The sequence below is a fragment of the Stigmatopora argus genome, chromosome 6 (genome assembly GCF_051989625.1).
Source record: "Stigmatopora argus isolate UIUO_Sarg chromosome 6, RoL_Sarg_1.0, whole genome shotgun sequence".
In the NCBI taxonomy this organism is placed as follows: Eukaryota; Metazoa; Chordata; class Actinopteri; order Syngnathiformes; family Syngnathidae; genus Stigmatopora; species Stigmatopora argus.
Window position 1 is genome coordinate 12837003 of NC_135392.1, and position 21478 is coordinate 12858480.

At 41.3% G+C, this 21478-nt stretch overlaps 3 protein-coding genes across 16 annotated transcripts; all 3 read right to left on the bottom strand.

Annotated features, from left to right (window-relative positions):
• Positions 1-284: 284 nt before the first annotated feature.
• On the bottom strand, positions 285-4793 carry yod1 (YOD1 deubiquitinase). 3 transcript variants are annotated; one of them, XR_013300749.1, is made up of 4 exons: positions 4407-4643; positions 3251-3459; positions 2023-3171; positions 285-1780 (listed from the first exon to the last, which is right to left on the bottom strand). XR_013300749.1 is itself a non-coding variant. In XM_077603783.1 (3 exons), exons 2-3 carry the CDS (start codon positions 3456-3458, stop codon positions 2480-2482), a joined length of 900 nt encoding a protein of 299 aa, XP_077459909.1. In that variant the 5' UTR covers positions 3459-3463; positions 4660-4793; the 3' UTR covers positions 285-2479. The 3 variants fall into 3 exon arrangements, 2 of the variants coding, with proteins under 2 accessions (XP_077459909.1, XP_077459908.1); XM_077603783.1 differs by lacking the exon at positions 4407-4643 and adding an exon at positions 4660-4793 and having other exon boundaries at positions 285-3171; positions 3251-3463; XM_077603782.1 differs by having other exon boundaries at positions 285-3171.
• Positions 4794-5145: 352 nt separating this feature from the next.
• On the bottom strand, positions 5146-12809 carry LOC144076275 (6-phosphofructo-2-kinase/fructose-2,6-bisphosphatase 2-like). Of its 9 annotated transcripts, XM_077603985.1 has the most exons (17): positions 12662-12809; positions 11645-12107; positions 11012-11137; positions 10794-10890; positions 10212-10278; positions 9692-9766; positions 9513-9569; positions 9300-9424; positions 9018-9225; positions 8814-8960; positions 8628-8732; positions 7917-8046; positions 7765-7827; positions 6784-6848; positions 6185-6355; positions 5880-5902; positions 5146-5712 (listed from the first exon to the last, which is right to left on the bottom strand). In XM_077603985.1, exons 2-17 carry the CDS (start codon positions 11880-11882, stop codon positions 5643-5645), a joined length of 1767 nt encoding a protein of 588 aa, XP_077460111.1. In that variant the 5' UTR covers positions 11883-12107; positions 12662-12809; the 3' UTR covers positions 5146-5642. The 9 variants fall into 9 exon arrangements, 8 of the variants coding, with proteins under 8 accessions (XP_077460111.1, XP_077460115.1, XP_077460113.1 ...); XR_013300783.1 differs by having other exon boundaries at positions 5880-6355; XM_077603989.1 differs by lacking the exon at positions 6185-6355.
• phtf1 (putative homeodomain transcription factor 1) lies at positions 12146-20640 on the bottom strand. 4 transcript variants are annotated; one of them, XR_013300781.1, is made up of 18 exons: positions 19360-19637; positions 19096-19187; positions 18942-18998; positions 18802-18871; positions 18579-18737; positions 18321-18504; positions 18145-18253; positions 15746-15889; positions 15376-15612; positions 15168-15296; positions 14771-15040; positions 14168-14299; positions 14011-14097; positions 13501-13656; positions 13316-13411; positions 12955-13080; positions 12662-12850; positions 12146-12588 (listed from the first exon to the last, which is right to left on the bottom strand). XR_013300781.1 is itself a non-coding variant. In XM_077603982.1 (17 exons), the coding sequence occupies exons 2-17, from the start codon at positions 19123-19125 to the stop codon at positions 12830-12832; spliced, it is 2007 nt and encodes a 668-aa protein (XP_077460108.1). In that variant the 5' UTR covers positions 19126-19187; positions 20512-20640; the 3' UTR covers positions 12146-12829. The 4 variants fall into 4 exon arrangements, 2 of the variants coding, with proteins under 2 accessions (XP_077460108.1, XP_077460107.1); XM_077603982.1 differs by lacking the exon at positions 19360-19637 and adding an exon at positions 20512-20640 and having other exon boundaries at positions 12146-12850; XM_077603981.1 differs by having other exon boundaries at positions 12146-12850.
• Positions 20641-21478: the final 838 nt, after the last annotated feature.

The window sequence follows — 21478 nt, forward strand, 5'->3', positions numbered from 1 at the left end:
AATACCAGAACACAAAATTGTCTTTAATAACAACAAAAAACTCCACACACACTTACCTTTGTAAGAATCAAATTATTATATATATATATATATATATATATATATATATATATATATATATATATATATATATATATATATATATATATATATATATATATATATATATATATATATATATATATATATATATATATATATATATATATATATATATATATATATAAATCATTCAGTTTTGCGCATAAAATTTGCTAAATTGAATATTTAAGACAACAACACACTGCTTGCCATGGCCTTTAATTGTGACACATCACTTCAGAAAAAAAGTCAAGTATAAGTCCAGTTGTCATGTTTTGTGTGCAACATTCGTGGAAGTTCTTGTTAAGAACTTGTGAATGGTGTTAAAATGCAACCAAAAAGAGTGTTTCACATTAAAACAACATCTGAATGGGACTTTGGCAGCAAGTTGGTACCAACGTTCGACTCACACAAAAGCGTCAACAGTTTACATGATTTAAATTCACAGAAAAATGACACTTGTGAAAAGAACAAAAAATTAAGGTCATGTTCTACAGCACCATTGATTGCTAGCTTCTTAAAATGAAAATGTAGTCAAGTTTTTTCCCCCCTCAAAAACCCCACTTTAAGTTTCACAACAAAAAATAGCAATAAAATCAGCAGTGAACAATCTGAAGTTTAATTAAATCAAAACATCATCATGCCTCTGTCTCATCGTTTGCTTTCAAGTGGCTTTTAAAGGTTTTGGCATTTCATTTTGAAGAAGAAAAGAAAGTACCACATGTGAAAAGACTTAGATATGAATCAATAAAGGCCAAGCAATTTGAATTTCTATCCAATTCTTTGGTAGATTGGAGCTGTGTTGTCAGCCGCATAAACCAAATCAAGAATCACAAAGAACACGACTTGACAATTGTTTTCTTGTGGGTGGAGTCTTTCACGTTCGACACGACAAAATAGTTTCATTCAATGCACGTTAATGATAAATGCGTTAGATAGTGGAACAAGCGAAAATGCTATCAGTCCGCAGTTGCGGGTGGTTTAAAAAGTAGAACACTGAAGGTGTGTCGTGAATGTTGGCGGCCGACGTGAGGTAGAAGCGTGATTCCCAACCACTTTGCCGCAGCTATTTTACGTGATTATTTTGCAGACTTCAATGAATAAAAACAGGCACATGCACAGATAGAGTGCAGGTGGTACTCAAGCACCATTGCACAGACCTTGATTTTACCTTTAAAGAATAAAACCCACGTTTCCACTATTCTAACAAGGGTGTAGACTCGTTATTCTCCCCTCCTCTTTTGTAAACAGATTTATTCACCGCGTTGATTGTGTTAACGGTAATTAATAACTATAGTTAAAAACACGTTATTCGCTCCACCAAAATCAAACACTAAGACTTTCTAGAGGGAATCTTTGTAGGTATTTTGAAAGATTGAGCAATAAACTTCCACTAAAGAAACTTTGCCTTCCAGGTTTGCATCCTGGCGTATGCATTAGTAAGACAAAGCATTATAAAATACATGCGAAAATATAAAATACTTGTCGTTAACCACATTACAGATGTCAGCTGATAAATGCAATACCACGTGCGGTGCCATTTTTTTTTATTAACACACAAATGACTATTAGAAGTCTGTGCATGTGCCTGCCTAGAAATACGTTTTTTTATCTACCTATGTCATTAAGTGTCAAGCAGAATGAAAATTGACCTGCATAGCCACCTGGTGCCAGATACATCATAATCCCGAAGGCAGACCTGGGAAATTAATTCCACCAGGGGCCGCAGCGGGTGCAGGTTTTTGTTCCAACCCATAAGAGGAATCATTTCCACAAATCTGGTATCTTAGAAGTGCAATCAGTGGATTGCAGTCAAGTGCTTCTTGTTCTAGCAGAAATCGAATTAGTTAAACTGTCTGACCTGGATCGGTTGGAACAAAAACCTGCACCCTCAGCGGCCCTCGAGGACCGGATTGCCCAGGTCTGCCCTAAGGGATTGACATCGACTTTGATAGACAGCCAATTCATTACGACTGAGGTCTGACCGTGATCATTTACCGCCAGCTTCCCCCAGTTCCAATGGATTCTACGGCTGGCAGAGTCCATTGGTCCCCAATGAGCTCAGAACCACTTAACAACGTTGATCATTATCTTTGGAAGGAGCAAGATGACACCAAAGCACAACTTTTATGGCAGTCAGTTTGCAAATAAAACTTTTTCTGACTTCACCAGTGACACTTAAGTGCCCCCAAAGCGTAATTTTTCTATCAGATGAGACTTTGGTGCCATTTTGTGGCGTTTTTTTGAGCGTTTCAAAGCAGCCAATAGTCTCCGCGTAAAAGTCTGTGTATCCAATTGAGATTATTCTTCCGTAAAATCCACGCCTCGGATTGATTTCGGTCGGGAAACACCGAGGTAGACAGCCACGGACGTGGAAAAGAAAAGACAGATCGTGTTTTCAGACTTCACCGAAATTGGTGTGACCCGTCTCCTTGGCGTGCTCCCGCGCCTCCTTCTGTCCCACCAGGCCCATCTGACACACCATGCAGCGCAGGGCGAAGCGGTTGACGTCCGTGAACTGCCGTTTGCGGCGAGCCTCGTCGGCCAACTCCAGCGCCTGCGCCAAGAGGACGTCGTCGGCGGTGGAGAAGATGGTCTGCGGGGGCGAGCCGGGAGCTTCCCTCTGCAGCGGGTCGTAGTGAATGCCGTCGTAGATGAGCATCACCCGCTTGAGGTAACCGGCGTCCTCGCCGAAGCGGTCCATGCGCACCGTCTGCGTGTCCACCACGCAAATCTCGCACTGGTAGAACTTGGACAGAATGGACAGCTCGATGGCGCCACCCCACGTGTCGTCGCGGCGGATCCAGGCGCAGTAGTCCTCGTTGCTCTTGCCCAGAACGGCTTCGGAGTACTCGGCCGGGTCGCTGGACACGATTTGGCCGATGAGGCCGCGCATCTCGAGGGAGCAGGCCGGGTCGTAAACCCCGCCCTCCACCACGTAGTTGACGCTTGTGAACAGGCAGGAGTTGTCGGCGGGGACCACGCGGCGCGCCAGCGCTGGCAAGTTGCTCAGCCGAGGAGGTTTGGTGACGACGGGACGTTCGCTCATCTTGGGCTTGTCTTTCTCCTCCTCCACGATCAGGGTGTCGCCTGTGGGGGGCAGAGCAACATCGCTACAACTATAAGAACGCTGATTGCAAAATGGATTAGAACGCAATTAAAAGTTTACCAGATTTGATGGGGTAATCCTTGAGGTGAGCGTCCCCATTGTGCAGGTCCAGGCTGGACGGGGGATATCCCACCATGATTTTCTGCACCTCACAAGGGATGCCAGTCAGCTCCTCCACTTTGCTTTTTAACTCTTTCACACAAGACTGGTGAGTCAAGCCTTGCATGACGTGAGTCCCAGTTTTGGTCTTACAACGAAGACGCAACATCCTGCCTGACAGGGAACAAACGCTCAATATTTACAACAGACAGAAAAATTATGACACTTCCGACAAAGTTTGCTTCGGACACGCTCTCTCCTTGCAGGTCACTTCCTGTACATTTTTGGACCATTTCCTTTTTTTTCCAGGGCTGCTTCCTGTGTGTTTGTGGCGTTCTGCTCATTTTGACAATTTTCAGGTTATTTCTGGTTGGTTTTGGTGCATTTGAAGGTTCTTTGTTAACTCATTGGCAGCCATTGAGGGGACTGAGCCATGATAGTAAATACATTCATCTAAGTATGTGGTCATTTTTGTGTCATTTTTCAAAAATTCAGTATAATTGGCCGATAGCACCAAATAATGTTATTAGTGCAACAATAATTACAGTTCCTTCATTATCAGTTTCACCTTAACAATCACGTTTTAGATGTAAATAGAATAGAAATGAATACTTTATAGCTTTTAACACATGTCTTAAAAATGCAATTGTTTTTATCCCCATTAAATATATAACTTGTTCCTCACAATTACAGAGTGCTGATTTTAATTATAGGTTTGAGAACAAGTCTCCGGAAATTAGACAATTTTACAGTACTTGACTTTAAAAACCTATTTTTAAAAAGTACAACAATCCTGAAAATGAACTTTGTTTCTGAAAGTAGGCAGTTTTTAATTATTTTCTTATCATTAAAAATGACTCCCTGGTCCCAATTCACAACTTGGTGTAAAAAAAAAGGCATTCTCTTTAAAAAAAGTTTCAAAAATCCACTCATTTTTTTCGTACAAATAACCCTTCACCAAGAAACATACATTATAATATCTGATTGAAATAATAGTTACGACACTATTGTTTGCTAAACTACTGATGTCAAAACGAGAACAGGGGGGAAAAACGTCCCGTCATCAACATTTTACTGCTCTTTTGTTCGGACGTTTTAGCCCTAGCTTCAAACTTACATTTTTTTGGTCACATATCTTGTGTTGAAGCGTAAATAAAAAAATAGTAGTATGATTTTAATGAAACAGGAAGGGTGCTGAGTGGGCAATGAGTCTGTCGAGCGACGCTAAACAGGGCTAGCATGTTGCAAAGCAGTCCATGAACTTAGCATCAGTGGACATTTTTACGTCCGGGCTGCCTTCCTTGTCCTAAGTTCTCGTCCTCGGACTAAAATGTCTAAACTGGACAGCTTTTTGTTGTTGTTTTTGTTACCTGTAGTCGCCCGTTTCCAGAGGCTCGAACAATGCCCACCGAGCGAGCCACCGAGAGGGGCCCGACGTCAAACGCCAGCGCGTGACGTCACGACGCAGACACTACCGTAAATTCTCTAATAGCTCACAAACAGGGGGGGATTCGTACCGTGAGATTTGCCATCACGTAGGATCGTGTTCAAAACTCCACCTCACGAATTTCGTCATGGCATTAAAGTTCAAGTTATTGCAAAATAAAATTGTATCATTCCTTAGAAAATTCAGTTACTGGAGAAATTATGCTGGGGTGCTGTGTTCTGCCGGGGGTTATTTTCTAAAGGTTTTGGGTCACTTCCCATTCATTTTTAAAATTAATTAATTAATTTATTTGTATTATTATTATGAATTATTATTAATTTATTTTTAAAGTGGTACAAATTGAGTTAGGTCATACGCTTGAATTCCTGTGATCCCAACAACGAGGATTATGATAGAAAATCAACAAGCCTTTCAGTATTAAGTGTGGTATTTAATTGCACTTTGATTAATGACCAACAATTTGTGCAAACACAAGTAGGTTATATAAACACAATAGAAAATCATTTGAATATTTTCAAATTCAATCTGCTTCATCACCAAAACATGACAAGTTGTGGTAAAAAACAGCCCATCTTCAATTATTCTTTCATTCAATGATAACCTGTCAACATACAGACATAACTGATACTCACTGAAAAGACATTTCCTATTAATTAGATAAAAGATACTATTTTTAAAAATATAATTTAGACAAAGGAAGTATGCTTGAACACTTCAGAACTTTCCAAACAAATTATAATATGTACAGTATCCCTTCTTTTATGAATTGCTGAATAGTTTTCATTACATTCAAGGGCATACTTAGTATGTTGAATACAGAATTATATTGTTATATCATGGATTTCATTTTGTAATGGACTATGAAAATTTACCAAAGTAAATTTCATACTTGGACGTTAATTCTATTCACTCAGAAACGCACACAGCCTCTCGTTTCTTTAGGGTTCTCAAAGTTGATACCCTCACACAGGGAGCCCTGCCAAGCAAAAAAAATTGAAACTTAAGTTAATCACAAATTTGTAAATTGCTATGTTTTGTGTTACAGTGCCTCAGAGGAATGTGTGTAATGAGATGAGGCTTATAAAGGGATAAAGAAGAAGAAAAAGAAATAAGGGTTGGCTAAACGTCTTTCAAAATACTCACAGACAGACATTTCCTGTTGGAGGCTGTTTTAAAAAACAATAGAAATGTAGAGACAACAAGTCAGACGTACAAATATGAACATGCTTTTTTTCCCTTCAATGCAAACATTTAGAATGCTGCTAATTATTAACATGCATGGAGACCATTAGAAATAACACAAGATGGAAGCTTTATTGTGTAAACTGCACGGCCATTTTCACCAACATGCGCACGCTCAAACATGGAGGGGGTGCAATGGGGGTTCGGGATGTGACAATCAGGATGGGAGGTGACTGGTTAACAACACAGCCGGCGGTGGAACTGACTTGGCTCGGCCGTCCCCCGGGCATCAGGGCCGGTGGCGTGGGGGCCAGGGGCAGCCAGGGCTGATTGCCTGCGCTGTACAGCCGGGGGCGCTTGACTTGATCGTGACTAGACAAGGGTGTGTAACTATTCCGTCGGTGTAAAAGGGTCGAGTCCTTGGGAATTTGACCCTGCTAGGTGCAGGGGGGGATAAGGAAATGTAGAGCGAGGAGGGGCCGGGGGGGAAAAAGGTAGGATTCATTCCAAGCCAAGCACGGTCAGACATAAGCTCTCAATAAAATAATAATAATCATCACCTTTAAGAAAATGCATCTAGCCACATTGAGCAAGGAAAAGAATCAAAAAGACTGTAATAGCAAAGTCATGAAAAAGTCATCAATAGGGGGAATTCTTTCTTTAAAGTGGAGTTAGAGAAGAAGCCTTTGTAAAGTATATAAACCGGAAAGTGGTGACCAACCTAGCAGTAAAGCCTTAATGCTTTACGGGGCATTTGTTAAAGTCACTGGGTGTCATTGGCCAATCAATTTTTTTGTATGGAAATATTCATAATAGTTAATTGGTGCAAAATTCTTTTGATGGAGTGAAGTGGTTTGGGACTTACAAGTGGTCGGTCGCGATGCGTGTTAACTGCCTCCACATTGAGATGGAACATTTCCACTTTACAACCTGGAGGAAAAAATATATATATAGGGTCAAAAAAAAAAAATCACAATATCCCAGGTGAGATGTTGCAGCGGCCATAAAGATTGTGTTATATAATTAATCAATAGCTCAATTTGTCAAAGTATTTGACAACTATTTTGCCAATTGTTTGGAGACAATTCTGTTCTTTGAGCCTTTTGTTCGTTCATGTAGTTGTCATTAATGGATTTGCAGACATGTTTTTGCTTTGGAAAACAATGATAGTAACTTTCTAGTATTCATTTCCAATTGCAGTGGTGGACCGTCAGGGCCTGCAAGGCCTTCTCTCCTGGCCTAAAAACATATCTGAATTACAGACTAATGTTAATCATATTTTGTCCATGAATACTTATTAAATAATTCCAAATTGTCTGTCAGCTTCCTTTCATTGCTTTTCCCCTGGTTGCGCTGCTTCCAGATGTGTGTTTTCATATTTAAGCATTTAACCAATCACATCTCAGCCATTATTTGTTGCCAGGGTCAGAAATCTACCTGGAGCATAAAATAAGCATCGATAAAACGGTTGCTTTAATCAATCAGATTTCAAGTTGGCGACACCATTTGATTGGCTAGTGATAGAGTGGACTAGCCAGAGCTACCAAAGTATCTGTAGCGAGCTGCACAAGCAAATATATTGAGGAAAGAAAGGCGGATGGATTTTGTGCACAAATAAAAATGATTTTTGGTGAGTAACATGTGGCTATATTCCCAAATATTATTTCAATTTTATGAGGTGATTATTGATACTTTTTGTTGTGTCGCAGCTGTAGCTGCAGTAAAGGTTTTATAGCCATAAAATAGTTATTGAGGGTAGGATTGATTCAGAGGTAGCACTACTGAAGGCCTAGGTGTGAAATGCACGGCCCACGACTGCAATTTATATAGAGAGATGATTCTCTACCATAAGCCACTGGGGTTAATTTGAGGATGGTGTGCAGCGGACATTTCATGTAGGGCAGGTCTTCTGTGGAGAGAAAACCAGGGCATAATCAGTATCAAAGTCAGGCGTCATGGCGCATGGAAAAAGCACCAAGAGCTCTTGGCAGCACTTACCGGCACTTTTGTCCAGAAAGTAGGCCAACAGACAACGCATGACCGCTTGGTGGCAGACCACCAGCACGTTTCCTTGTCTTTCCAGCTCCATGATGGCCGGCTCCAGACGTTGGACCAGGTCCTGGTACGACTGAAAGAGCATTTGAGGTCACCGCTACAGTTTAATTGGATCACACATGAAGAGAGCTAGACATAAAAATAAAATAAAACATAAAAATCAAAGTCTCAGACGAACGGCACATAAAGTAAAACTGCTTGCTTATTGACAAGGTCTTTGAACCATTTGTTTTCAAAATAACAATTAAATACAGTTAAGAGCAACTGATAACGCAAAAATGTGACATTTGCAATAAAGTAGAACCTCAAACCTAGAAGTAAGATTAGTGTACATTTCAATTGGAGAAAGATGATTTAAGATCTGAGTGTTTTTCTGAGTTTTTTTTTCATCTCAAAGATGTAATGTTTGTATTCTTGGTTCTATCATCCTTCATTTCCAGTTTTTTGTGTTGGAATCATAGAACCTTAATGAATTGCCCCCCAAACTACTTGTGATGAATTACAAAGCATTTACGTATAAAGTTTATACCGATTTTTGAAAGAAAAAAAAAAATCACCTTCAACCATATTCTAGTTTAGTCAAACTCAAATGTTTATTTATATTTAATATTGGGTTTATTTTACTTTTCAAACGTGGTGTGTATTAGCATTCACCTCCCCCCCTGGGTAGCGGTAGTGATATTTGTCCTGGTCCCTCATCGCAAACTCCTCTGGGAAGACCCTCTGGATCATCTCGTAGGTCATCTCCTCACACACTCCCTGGAGAAAAAACAAATAACACCATTTTTGAAGAAAGTTCTCACCGCAGCAGCGAGATACGTTTGACATCATGCCGCGCACCGCGTCAATTTCGTTGAGTATCTTCCACTGTTCGTAAGGGACGGCCAGCTCCTCAGCCGTCTGTATGGTGCGTCTCAGCTGGCTCGTCCACACCTTCAAATCTGACAAATCGTGCTCTTCGATAAACTTGCGAAGGGCGTGGGCGAACTGGGGGGAAAAAAAGGTTAAGGTGAACAGATTCTTTCAGGAGTTGGGCATCCTTACCTGTTTCCCTCGGGGAGAGAGTTCCGAATCCCCCCCGATGCGCCCTTCGATGTTGTGGTCGCTCTCGCCATGTCGACACAAGTAAATGGAGTGCGAATGCACGTGGATGTTCATGAGGTAGTAGACGATCTTGCTCTGGATGTAGTCCTGCACCCGGTTCACCAGAAAGCGTCGGCCCACGTTCATCACTTTAATGAACGAGAGGTCCCTGCGAGGAGGGTGCCTCGGTGTCGGACTTCAGCGGTTTCTCTGCCGCACGGCAAAACGGGACGGCGGTCTTACCTGTCGTAATCATCGGGATCCAACGGCTGGTAAGTCACCTTGTAGCACTCGATCCGTTTCAGGAAGTCATCCATGACCCTCTCTCGGTGCCTTTCGGGGTAGTCCGGACTGGACACCTTGACTTCCTGTTCGGAGGCGTGCGAGCAAAAAGTTTGTTACATGATATCACGGCTGTTGAGGACGAATATGAATAGAAGCTTTTTAGACACGGACCATGATATTGGCAGCAATGACTTCTGGGTCGTCACACACGGACTCGACAAAGAACACCTATTAGCAAAATGCAATAAGCCACATTAAAGGGGACATTACACTACATTTGAGGTTTAGCTAACCAGTTTATTTACCGCTGAAAGGTACCTCTGTTCTTTACCAATACTTGATAGACTCACCTTGAATCCATTTTCCTTCACAAACTCTAGAATGAGGTCTCGGCGCTCTCTTGTCGTGTTGGTTGCATCGAAAACCTGAGGGGGAAAACTCTTGAAGGTCCGTCCAGATGTGCTCATCATTCAGAAGAACAATAACACAGGATGTGGCCCGGTGGTTGAGTGGTTAGCGCTTCGGCCTCACAGTGGGAAACCTGGGTTCAAATCCAGGTCAGTCCACCTGTGTGGCGTTTGCATGTTCTCCCCAAGGGCCTGCGTGGGTTTTCCCCGGGTACTCCGGTTTCCTTCCACATTCCAAAGACATGCATGGTAGGCTGATTGGACACTCTAAATTGCCCCTAGGTATGATGGGAGCGTGAATGGTTGTTTGTCTCCTTGTGCCCTGCGACTGGCTGGCCACCAATTCAGGGTGTCCCTCGCCTCTGGCCCGAAGTCAGCTGGGATAGACTCCAGCACCCCCCATGACCCTAGTGAGGATAAAGCGGATCAGATAATGAGATGAGATGAATAAAACAGGACCTACAGCAATCTGACCGCCCTCGTCCGTCAGGTAGACCTTCACATCCCGGAGGGCCACAAGTGCACACTGCCTGGAAATGAGACACAGTGAGATTGAAAAAGTTTTTTTAGATAGCCCACAGAAATTGTTAATTTTTGGTTTGTTAGATTTGACAAAAAAGTTATCCATTGTTTGCTACAATGCTAGCACGCTGCTATCCAAGTGGGTGAGGAACTATGAGGATTATGCAATCTCCATGTGGTAGCTTGTAGTCGGGTGCAGTCTACTGTGCAGAATTTATTTATTTTGAAGTGAGTTGAGGAGTTACAGGGTGCTTTGCTGTCATCTTCTGCCATCGGCACAATTAAGGCAATACTAGTATGTCTTTAACTTTAAGGATAGATAATGAGTGACAGCATAAACTAAAGTGTTCAATTGTAATTAAGACCTGATGTGTTTTCCATGGTTATTTAAAGCTTCTACTGTATGTGAGCCAAGACTAAAAAAAGCCATGAACGACAGCTGTCACTTTTGCTTTGATATTTAGGACTCTAACAGACTCACACATGTAAGGATCTGCTTGTTGTTGGTGTTGTCAAAACTTACTTCCTGATCTTCATTGCCTCCTCATTGTCGTGCCGAAAGAAATCGTAAGACTTGTAGGCGCGGACGGCTTCCCGGCGGTACACGCCCAGATTAAAAACTGCGGGGACAACGACAACGGGTGCTTTCTGCAGGCCTCTGGGGCTAAATTTACCAGCATCACAATTAAAGGAGTCCTATTTTTAGTCGCACATACCAGAAGCGGCCACTGTGTGTTCTACCTTTGGTGGGGACGCCGATCCAGTTGAGGTAGCGCGTGAGTTTCTTGGACACATATGTCTTCCCTCTGGCTGGGAGGCCGATCATCACGATCACAGTGGGGGAATTGGTCATGTAAGACGCCCACGCTGCAGGAAAGAGAGGAAAAAAGGAAAATGAGATCCATGACAGAAGAACATGAGAAGCACTTAAAAATTCTCTTTTTTTAACAGTAATTGAGCTTCACAGTGGGTCAAATATTAGAAAAAACAAACCACAACATTAGGTTCTCAACCCTGCCAGCCCAGGTGTGTGTATAGATGCCAGTGGATGTGCTGGGGTAGTTATTAAAAAAAAATACTAATATATATATATATATATATATATATATATATATATATATATATATATATATATATATATATATATATATATTTTTTATGTACTAAAAATATATATAATTTTTTAAATGTATATATATATATATATTTTTAGTAAATATAAATTTAAATATATATATATATATATATATATATATATATATATATATATATATAAACACTGCCTGTTGTCAAGAATTAAACATTTATCTCAAATGAAGCAGTTATAATCATTTTTCTTCAAACATGGCATGTGTACCTAATGGATTGACTTACAGCATTTCTTCTCATTCATCCTGACGTCTGTTTTCTTGGCGTTAACGCACCCGTTCGACATGAGCAATGGAGCACTTCTGTAGACAAAATCCAAAATTCTGCATTCGATGTTGGACACTTTCCGTAAAATTGCAAAGCAGGATTCGAACGAGGGGGAGGTGAAGCCCACTGCGCGGAGCGCTCGACTGGGTGACGTTGGCGTTTTTTTCCCCCTCTCAGTTACTGCGCGCGCACGCATTTCCTGCCTCTTTGACGTAAAACCTGAAGAAATAGGGCAACCGAAAATGCAGTGCAGCTGGCTTGACTTCGGAAAGAAAAACGACGGCTCACTTTGACCCCAGCAATTCTGACTTAATTCTCGGAATTCTGACTTTAAAGTCCAAATCTTGGCCACTTTTTTTTCCTTCCATCATCTTTTTTCTTCTTCCGTAGTTATGAGGGTTGACTGGTTCTATCAACATAGCTAAGTCAAAAACAAAGAATTGTAAACAAACAAACATCAGCAGTGTATTGGAAACATTTTATTTTACAAATTATTATTAAATTAGCGGTAGGCAACCCTAAGAATTTTATCTGGCCCATATTTTAAAAGTTAGGTCTTATCAAAATACATTTTATCACAAACAAGTCCCACTTTGACATTACAAATGGCCATCATATCATCATAAAAACAAACAAAAATGAAGTTTTTTCAGACACCAAAAATCTTCCGATCCCCTGCAATTATAGCACACACACTCCCACATTTCCCATACAACCAAGACAGGTTAAATTCATGCTTCAAATTGTTCTTAAATGAGCACTGAATGTACCCACCTTAAAAGGGACGCTAACCTTACAACTAAAGTTCAACAATTCCTACTTGCATAGTTTAATAACAGTGGTCCTCAATGGAGAAGGCAAATAGTGGTTATTCTAGTCTATTAATACATAAGTGCTAGAACCTGAAATAAATAGAAAACCCCATAAGATACACTTTTGTGTTAAATTGCTGGCATTAGATAGAATGTGGCGTACCTCAATTAACTGCACAGTAGTTCACTTTCCCAGCTATGTTAAACCACATTAAAGGGGATCCAAATGGTGAGGCTCCATAGCGCTAGCCGTCCCCAGGCGGTCAGTAGCTTTGCACGAGTGGCCCGCTTTCCGCTTTAAAAGCCAAAAAGTCCCACTGCCACATTCACATTACGGTTTGATTTTCCAAAGCTGCAAAACACAACGAGAGAAATTCAAACCTCACAGCAAAGAAAAGTTGGAAGGAATCACTGAAAAGCAATTTTTGTATTGTGAGAATATACTCTATAACTCACTCTGATGTTGAAACCCAGCAAGTCGCTGACCACGGCGGACACAGCCGACAAGATGACAACCCTGGTGATGTTGTAGATGAGCGGGTTGACGGTCAGGCCGAGAAGGCGGAACGGCGTGTCCAGTTCCTATCATGTGGTTGGGTAGCGATTAGTGTTTTTCTCGATACTAGTATACTGATAGGAAATTAAAATTAGGTCAGTATCAAGGAGTACTAAAAGAAAAAAAAAGTGCCTATTAAAAAAACTGATGTGTAAGTATGAGCATCGGGAGCCCCCCAAAAATAAAAATGATATCAGTCCAACACTAGTAGCAATAATGGTTTATAAAATCTAAACACTTGCCGTTGTTAGTTGTGCTCACCTTCATGAGTTTAGTAGCCAGCTTCAAAACATTATTCACAATGTTAAGCTCCTCCTTCTTGTTGGGTTTCTTCTCAATCTTCAGATACAAATTAATCTGAAAAGGCACACACAGTGCCTTAGTGTCAAGCCTACCTTCTCGTTAGACAGGTCAAGCATTAGTTGATGATCTTACTTGGTACCGACCTGCTCGGTAAGCAGCACTGAGGAGTTGCTGTACTTGCAGTTGGTCTCGGACCCCAGCGTGGCGAGTCGAAGAAGAAAGAGGACAAGCGACGAGGCCCACAACATCAGCTCCCAGTTAGTCAGCGAGTCCAGGAAGGTCTTGTGGCTCTGCAGAAGCTTTCAAAGAGAAGTGCCTTGGTGCAATAATCCCTTGATTATCGTGACTTCACTTATCGCAAATTCACCACTATTTTTTTCCGATATTAATGCTTAAAAAAATCCATAAAAATGTGAAAATCCACGCTGAAACTTGTAAGCAGAAGTGACTCTTGCTACTCGGACTCAGCACTGAAGTAAAAAAATAAATTAAATAATTTAAATGTATTTTTTTTTTAAATAGGGGTGACCCTACTTCTCGATTTTTGGATTATTGCGGCCATGTCTGGTCTACATTACCCACGATATTCGAGGGATTACTGTAAACGCATTTGCTTAGTGACACAAGATCCACTCTCAAAATTTGGCGTTTACCTGTGCACAGATGATGAACGAGATGGAAAGGGCAAGGAGGAAGATGGTGGAAACAATGACGTCTACGGAGCGCTGCGGCCCTCGCCTCTGTAAGGCACGAACCAAGGAAGTGGTAAAACGGACAGGTGTCGCAAAAGACATGCAGGCATGTACGCACCCTGAGGAAGGAACGCAGGGACAGCCACATCTTGATGTTTTGCAGCTTCTTCAGTCGGAAGTGAGGGATCTCCGATTTCTTGGCTTTGCGAGCGGACGTCAGGTGACTGAAGTGTTTGGCGAATAAAAGTCTCTGCGGGGGTGACATTACATTTGGCCAATGTGATAAAGAAGTACATTTGTTGTTTTCTATACTCTGCCAAATACCTTAGCTGTAAAAGAATGAGTTTAAGTTTTACAAAGACCATGATTTGTTTCGAAATAAATGAAATATGGCTGAAGATAAGTGCAGAAAACCTGCATGGATCTATTTTATTTAACACGACAGAACAGGACATGTATTGGTAATGTAAACCTGTCTTTCTGGCCCACTCTTCCCTCGAAATAACAACTGAAATTGCACCTTCCTCTTTCAAAACCTGGCCATCAAGCAGCACCTACAAGTTGGGGCCCTCCGCCAACTTCAAGTAGCCCTGTTTTTATTCATTCAAATTCATTCAGGTTTGTTTTTCTTGGGGTCTATCCACTTATGTATCAATATTGACTTCCATTTTTACAGTATCTTCAATAAATCACGGAATAAAAAGGAACCATTGACACTCACCTGCTTATAGGTCCTCTCCGCTACGCACATCATGAAGAAGAAGAGCCCCGTGAGGCACACTCTGAGTACGGTGGTGATAAAGAAGAACGCGTAGGCGTGCGCATTGGCCGGGCTAAAGGCAACCTCCAGGAGCTCCGCTGCCGACGGCGATCCCAAGTTGGACATGCTTAAGCGCTGCGCCAGGCGGAAAGCAAAGGGAAGGAGCGCCAAAGTGGCCGTTACCAGCCCGCCGAACACCAGGTATCCCACGCCTTGCTCGGCGAGTTTCACCTTTAAGGCGAGACGATGAGGTATTAGATCGAGATTGTAATGAATGAAACATTCTCAAGATTTCAAGTTGGAGTCTTCCCGAAGATTTTTTGGGGGGTCTCATTAAAGATTCTGACAGCTACTGTACCCGAGTGAGAATGATCCCACTGATTTCCAGAACAGACATGTCTGCTTTCTTGCACTCGCCCAGTTCCCATATGATGGCGCTGACTCGGTCCCTGGAAGGGTGGCACGCCTGAAGCCAGGAGAGCTGGTGCTGCAATAACATGCACATACAACTGTCATGACCAGCATCGTGAGTCATGTCTTTTGGCGAGTGCTCGGTGCCGTCCTACCCCTGCGATGCCTTGTGGCAGGCTCTCGTTGTCACTGCTCAGCGTGATGTTCTGCTGCAGCGCGAGGCCGCCGAAGAACTTCCCGTTGTCCTCGCTGTCGCTGCTCCCCGTGGAGGCGGAGTCAGGGTCCTGGAGGAGCTCCTCCCACAGGGTGTCGTCAGTGTCGGAGGCCGGTCGGGAGCCACCGCTAGGTCGCAAGCGCTCCACTTCTCGCGGTTTTAACGCCCTAGCTATTTTCTATTGTTGCACATGTCCGTTTAAGCAGAATATTCATTTTAAACTGAGCAATTGTGAAACAGTCATAAATGTTCACTTCATAACGATTGTAAAATAAATAAATAGATTAACAAAAATAAAAGAAAAGTTTCACCTGAGCCCCGACAGCAGCTTTGGTCTTTCTTCTGCGTACAGATGGCGGCCAGGGGTCCGCAGGAATCCCATCCACTGGTTGCACACACCCCTCTTCCTCACTTGACAGTTCGTCCGACACGCCCAAGCCAGACTTTCTTTTGCTCTGTGACGACATGGTAAAAAATTAGAAAGTATATTTCAACCACTTCACTAAGATACAAAAAAATATTCATTTCATTTTTCCCCATTCAACTAGTTTAATGTGGATTCAGCTAGTCTCTAATGTAATTTAATCCAATTCAACACTTCATTTTGTGACCTGATTTGTTAACTTATTGGCTCCCATTAATAGTGACAGACAAAACCAAATCAACAGATCAGCACAGACTTGTAGTACTAGTCCTCGGGAGTACTTACTCGTACTAAAAGTATGTGAAACCACATACCCATAGTACAAGTACCTAGAAATACACGTACTTGTACTACAAGTACACGTAAGTCCAGGTATTTGTGCTACAAGTACACGCAAGTACAGGTATTTGTACTACAAGTACCCCAAGTGCAGGTACTTGCAGTACAAGTAGACACAGCTACAAATACACACAAAAACACATTTGTAGTACAAGTAAATGTAAGTACACATACTTGTAGTACAAGTAGTCACATTTGAGTGCAATTAAGTGCCCGTTCTTGGATGATAAGTAAATGTGGTTTTAATACAAGTGCATGGTGTAGATGTGTGTTACATATACAGCCTTATCTCATTTCTGTACCTGAGTTTATGAAGCCTATAGAAGTCTGGCAACCTGGACGAAGACAAAGAATTTATCTCGTAATTGCCTGATTGGTGGAAGGCCGGACATTCGTTGTAAACACAAAATCAAAAGAATAACAATTTTTAATGGGGTGACAATTGACTTTTTCCATGGGAAAATCTAGGCCTAATCATTGAGAACCGTTTTAGAAGTATTTTCCAAAATGAATGGATGAAACATCAGGGTCATTTATTGAAGACGTGAAAGTGAATCTTACATATTGCTGGTTTAAGTTAAAAACACATTGCATACATAATGTGTGACGCAAACACTCCACTTTTTAAGAGAATTTTTTTCTTCAGTCGTAAATTTTTGGTAGTGTTTGTTTAGTTCACTTTGATGGAAGGAAAGATGATTTGAGATTGAAGTGTTGTCATTAAATCAATTCAATGAGTAAGTCAGGTACTTTTCAATCAAGTTATTTATTTTTACCTTACTCTGAATTTAACATTTTAGAAGTAAATGTGGATAGGGAAAAAACTGTGTTGGAAAAGTTGGGAGTAGGAGTACTATGTTTACCACAGTTGAAATTTCTAAATTTGAAAACAGGCGTTTGCAAATATCTCTGTTCGATTAATCACAAAGCCATTCGGTCTGTTTTCATCAGGAATGACAGAAATTAGTATTCAATTCAATCAATATTGACTGTCAGGAGGATAAAAGTACCGTATTTTCACGACTATAAGGCACACTTAAAAGTCTTAAATTTCCTCCAAAATAGACAGGGCGCCTTATAATCCAGTGCGCTTTATATATGGACCAATACTAAAATTGTTATCACGATAAAATAAAATAAATCAGTCGATAGGGTACACCATCCTCTACAGCTCTCACAACAACGGCAAGCAGCCCCCGACGCTACTATTTTCCCCGTAGAAAAAGTACTGCGCAGTGACTGCTGGGATATATAGTTCTTTTGTCAATACACCCAGTATGATGGCGAGCACACTAATTTGGTGCTCGCCGTCATTCCGGCTGGATTTACAAAAGAACTCCTGCCGCTAGCTACTAGCTAGCTACTATTTGCGAATGGATTGTGGCCTGGACATCGACATCAACACAGCTTTACGAACGGTGGCAGGCAGCGCCGGGCTAGTTATGCTATCTACTATTTGCAAATGAATTGTGGCCGCCTGGATGAACGTATAAAACTCGGCATTTTCGATGACTCATTTGGACAATTGTTCAATTCGGACACAGAAAATGAGGACTTTGATGGATTTGTGGGTGATGATGACATAAGTACATTGTAAAATAGCTAAATAAAGTACAACCAAACTCAGTTTTGCTTCCGTTGCCTTTTTAAAAACGTGTTTTTAGTGTGTGTTCGTATGTTTAAGCTAGTGTATGTTTTGCCATGCCTGGCTGTGTCTTTAAAAACGGTGCGTCCTTTGTGTGTGTCAAATACAGAAACAGCACTCGTTACTGACACTCCGGCTTAAACTGCGATGCGCCATATAGTCGTGAAAATACGGTAGTACATATGGACATTTTTTCAGATAAATGTCACTGAATGATCACTCAATTAACAAAACAATTGTGAAATGTTATTATTGATTATTGATCATATTTTACCCTTTGTAAATTTGACCGATAGTGTTACCTGTTTTATCGGCTGCTGAAATTCCTCAAATGGCACCGGCAGCTGCGGCTCCTTCTGGTTGCTTTCATTCTTCTCATCCAGTTTCTTCTGGGCCCTGCCCTTCCTGGGCCTGGGTGGTAGACAAAAGACAGCAACAACTGCTTTACTGCACAAAACCCAAAGTGTTTGCGCCTCACCTCCTTCTGCGGGCGGGACTGCTGCCTCCATTGCCGGCAGCCGGACCGCTGGTGGGCCAGCGGCTACACTCGGTGGACACAATCTGACAGTGCACAGTGCCCAGTAAAAGCATTAGACACAAAGGTCCGAATGCCTCGCTGGCACTTGCCCCGGGGACCTCCACGTAGAGCAGCACGGCAGCCACTACAAAAGGGGGAGAGAGATATTTTCCAACGCTAACCTGTGCGTCAATAGGACAACCAGGGTTGATAGCTAACCTTGCATAAAGTAGAGCAGCAGAATGCAGGAGGAAATTGGTTTGGAGGTGACCTGGATCCACCATGAGAAAAAGAAGGGAAAAAGCAGCACACGGACCAAACCCTTGCGAGTTAACGCCGTCCAGGGACTCTGCGGTTTAGCTTTGCTGAAAGTGGACCCTTCCAGGTAAAGAGAGTGTAATGAAGATTCTGAATGCGGAAATTGGGCTTTGCAGACTCTCACCTCGAACTAAGTCGACGTCGATAAGGTCATTCTTGATGTGGCCGGTCCTTTTGGGCTTGCTGTCTAAACCCTAGTGGAGAAATGACTTCATTATGGGAACACAAACATAATAAAAAATATATACCTCCTATGTATCTTACATTTAAATCTGTTTGCTCCAGAGACTTTTCCCAGACTTGTTGGTCATAGGCTCCAATCTGTGGCATCAACAACATTTTATGATCGATTATATTCTTGGTTTTATTCTGCGCCCCCAGGCAATAAATAGCCTGTTTCAGACGTACACCTGCCCACCTTCTCTTGATACCAGGATATTCTAGCCATTGTGTTTGGTTGCTAGAAGCACTGATCCAATGTCAGCTCATTTCACAGAGAACACAGGTGATCTGAGGGCAGGAAAACAGCACGATGGCAAACAGGAGGGGTGATAATGAACTTACTGAACTTGACAGAGGAGTATCATATCATAATAGGCAACGTGGTTAGAATGTTCAGAAAATTCTGCAAAGTGTAACGCGGAAGATGTTAAATTCTGCCAAGATTTGTGCCCAAACTTACCTGTTAGGAATGGTGGAACTTTTGTAAGACGATAAATAATCATTAGAAGATGGATTGTTGGTGTTTAGTTTAGGTGTATTCGGACATGTTGTAATCCATATTTTCCAGTGCTAAAAAGCGTCTACGGAATTTTAGATCACGTTTTAACGTCGCGAGCCTTCGCCAATGCACGTCATTAAAAAGCGAAAACGTTATTAGGAATTGTAACTGAGTTATCCTCGGCCATTCCGCTGAACCTTCCTGTTTTACAACAGTGTTAATCTTCTGCGCTCCTTTTCCGGGTTCAGTGAGACAAGCAGTCTAATTTTCCCTGAAGTCTGTTTGACAGGTAAATCCTGATCAGCACCCGAGAGCTGCAGGGTCTCCGTCGTAGGTAACAAAAAAAGATACATTGATATAATTAATTGACTTATCCAAACTTAAATTTATTCTTTTTCAAAATGTATAGATTAACACAGTTTCAAGGGAGAAGAAACTCCCCTAAACTCAAACTAAAAATTGCCTGTCAGTCTTCCTTGAGGACTCAGTGATTGAAATGGGTCAGGTTTATATTTTGACCAATCAGAGTAAAGTATGGAACAACACGACTCCGTTTATGACAAACCGGACCAGAGGAATTTATTATTTTACCGGCATGCTTAAAATGTGTATATTATTGTTTTATGATCGATGGCCAATTCAAACCTTCCCAATAACATTGGATTGGACGTCTATCGCTGTCAATGGCAACTATTGAAATAATACTAATTGCAGAAAGACAACAACACTAACAAATACAGTATTTCACAAATCAGATGCTTTGTGTGCCTAAATGAGAGCTGCTTGATGCTGGTGCTTTTCCAAATGTTTTGATCGCCAAATACAAGCAAAATTTACATTCTTCTACTTTTCCCGTAATAAAAAAATAATTAAACATACAAAAAGGAAATAATTTTAAAATACCTTAACAATTGGGATGGCATTAATGAGAAGCAATATTTAAAGATGTATTTATAAAAAGTTTGCTTAATATTTTCAAAATGACCACAAGTCAAATTGATAACGTCGAAGTCAAGCTAATTGAGGAATACAGTACATACAAAAAAATCACATGCCAAATATATTAAATGATCAAAACTTAAAATTGAAAAAAAATGGATAATTTGCGCATACCTAGAATGATGGTCTGTTGTGGTGTATTTAAAAACAGCTGTCAATACTATGCATCACTAATCTCAAATAATAAATCCTGTTAAATGAACGCCAAGGCTTAGCATTGTAAAAGCAACATTTCCGTCACGGGATATAATCCTTTTTTTCCTAATCCTACCAAGTGCATTCTGGGAAAATATTAAAGCCCCCCAGCATCCAAGCAAAATTTAAACACTTGTCATATAAGTATGTGATGCATGAAAAACGTCTATGCTTCAAAACTAGTATTACTACATTTATCTCTTGATCTGCAATGACAACATGTTCCAAAAGAGAGCGCTAGAGAGCAATAGTGCCCTTTCTCATTAACAGTATTTTCTACCATGATTTCCAGCAATGTATATATCTAAAACAACAATAAAACTGTCATAAAAATACCTGATACTGACTCTTTAAAAAATATATATTATTTAACCTAAAACCACCACAAACGATGCACTTACAGTAATCTAAATTGTCAAAATGTTTCATAACACTTGGCTAGTTCTTGTGACTTGAGGAAAAAGTCACTGGGCCTCTTTTGGGTGCAGATGCCGATATATGAATTTTTAACGTGCTTATTTATAAAACATGTCAGTGCAGCAGGTTAAGGAGGAGAATCACAGCCAGTGTCCACGTGGTCCCCCCGTGGCGGTGGGCGGCCCGCCGGGGGGCCACAAGAGCGCTTTGCGGTGAGAGATGTGGAGGGTGCACTTACTGAGGTGGACGATGGAGGAAGCCAAGCAACTTGTCTCTTTGTAGGGCACTCGTTTAACTCATTGGCTGCCATTGACGCTGACAGTCATTCACCCCGAACCCATTCAAATGGATTGGACGTAGAATGCTGTAAATAGAATGGATTTTACATACATATCGTTTCCAATGTTAATATTTACGTATTTGGACAAAAGAACTTTATCAGTCAATTGTTTTCTATTTGATTTTTTAA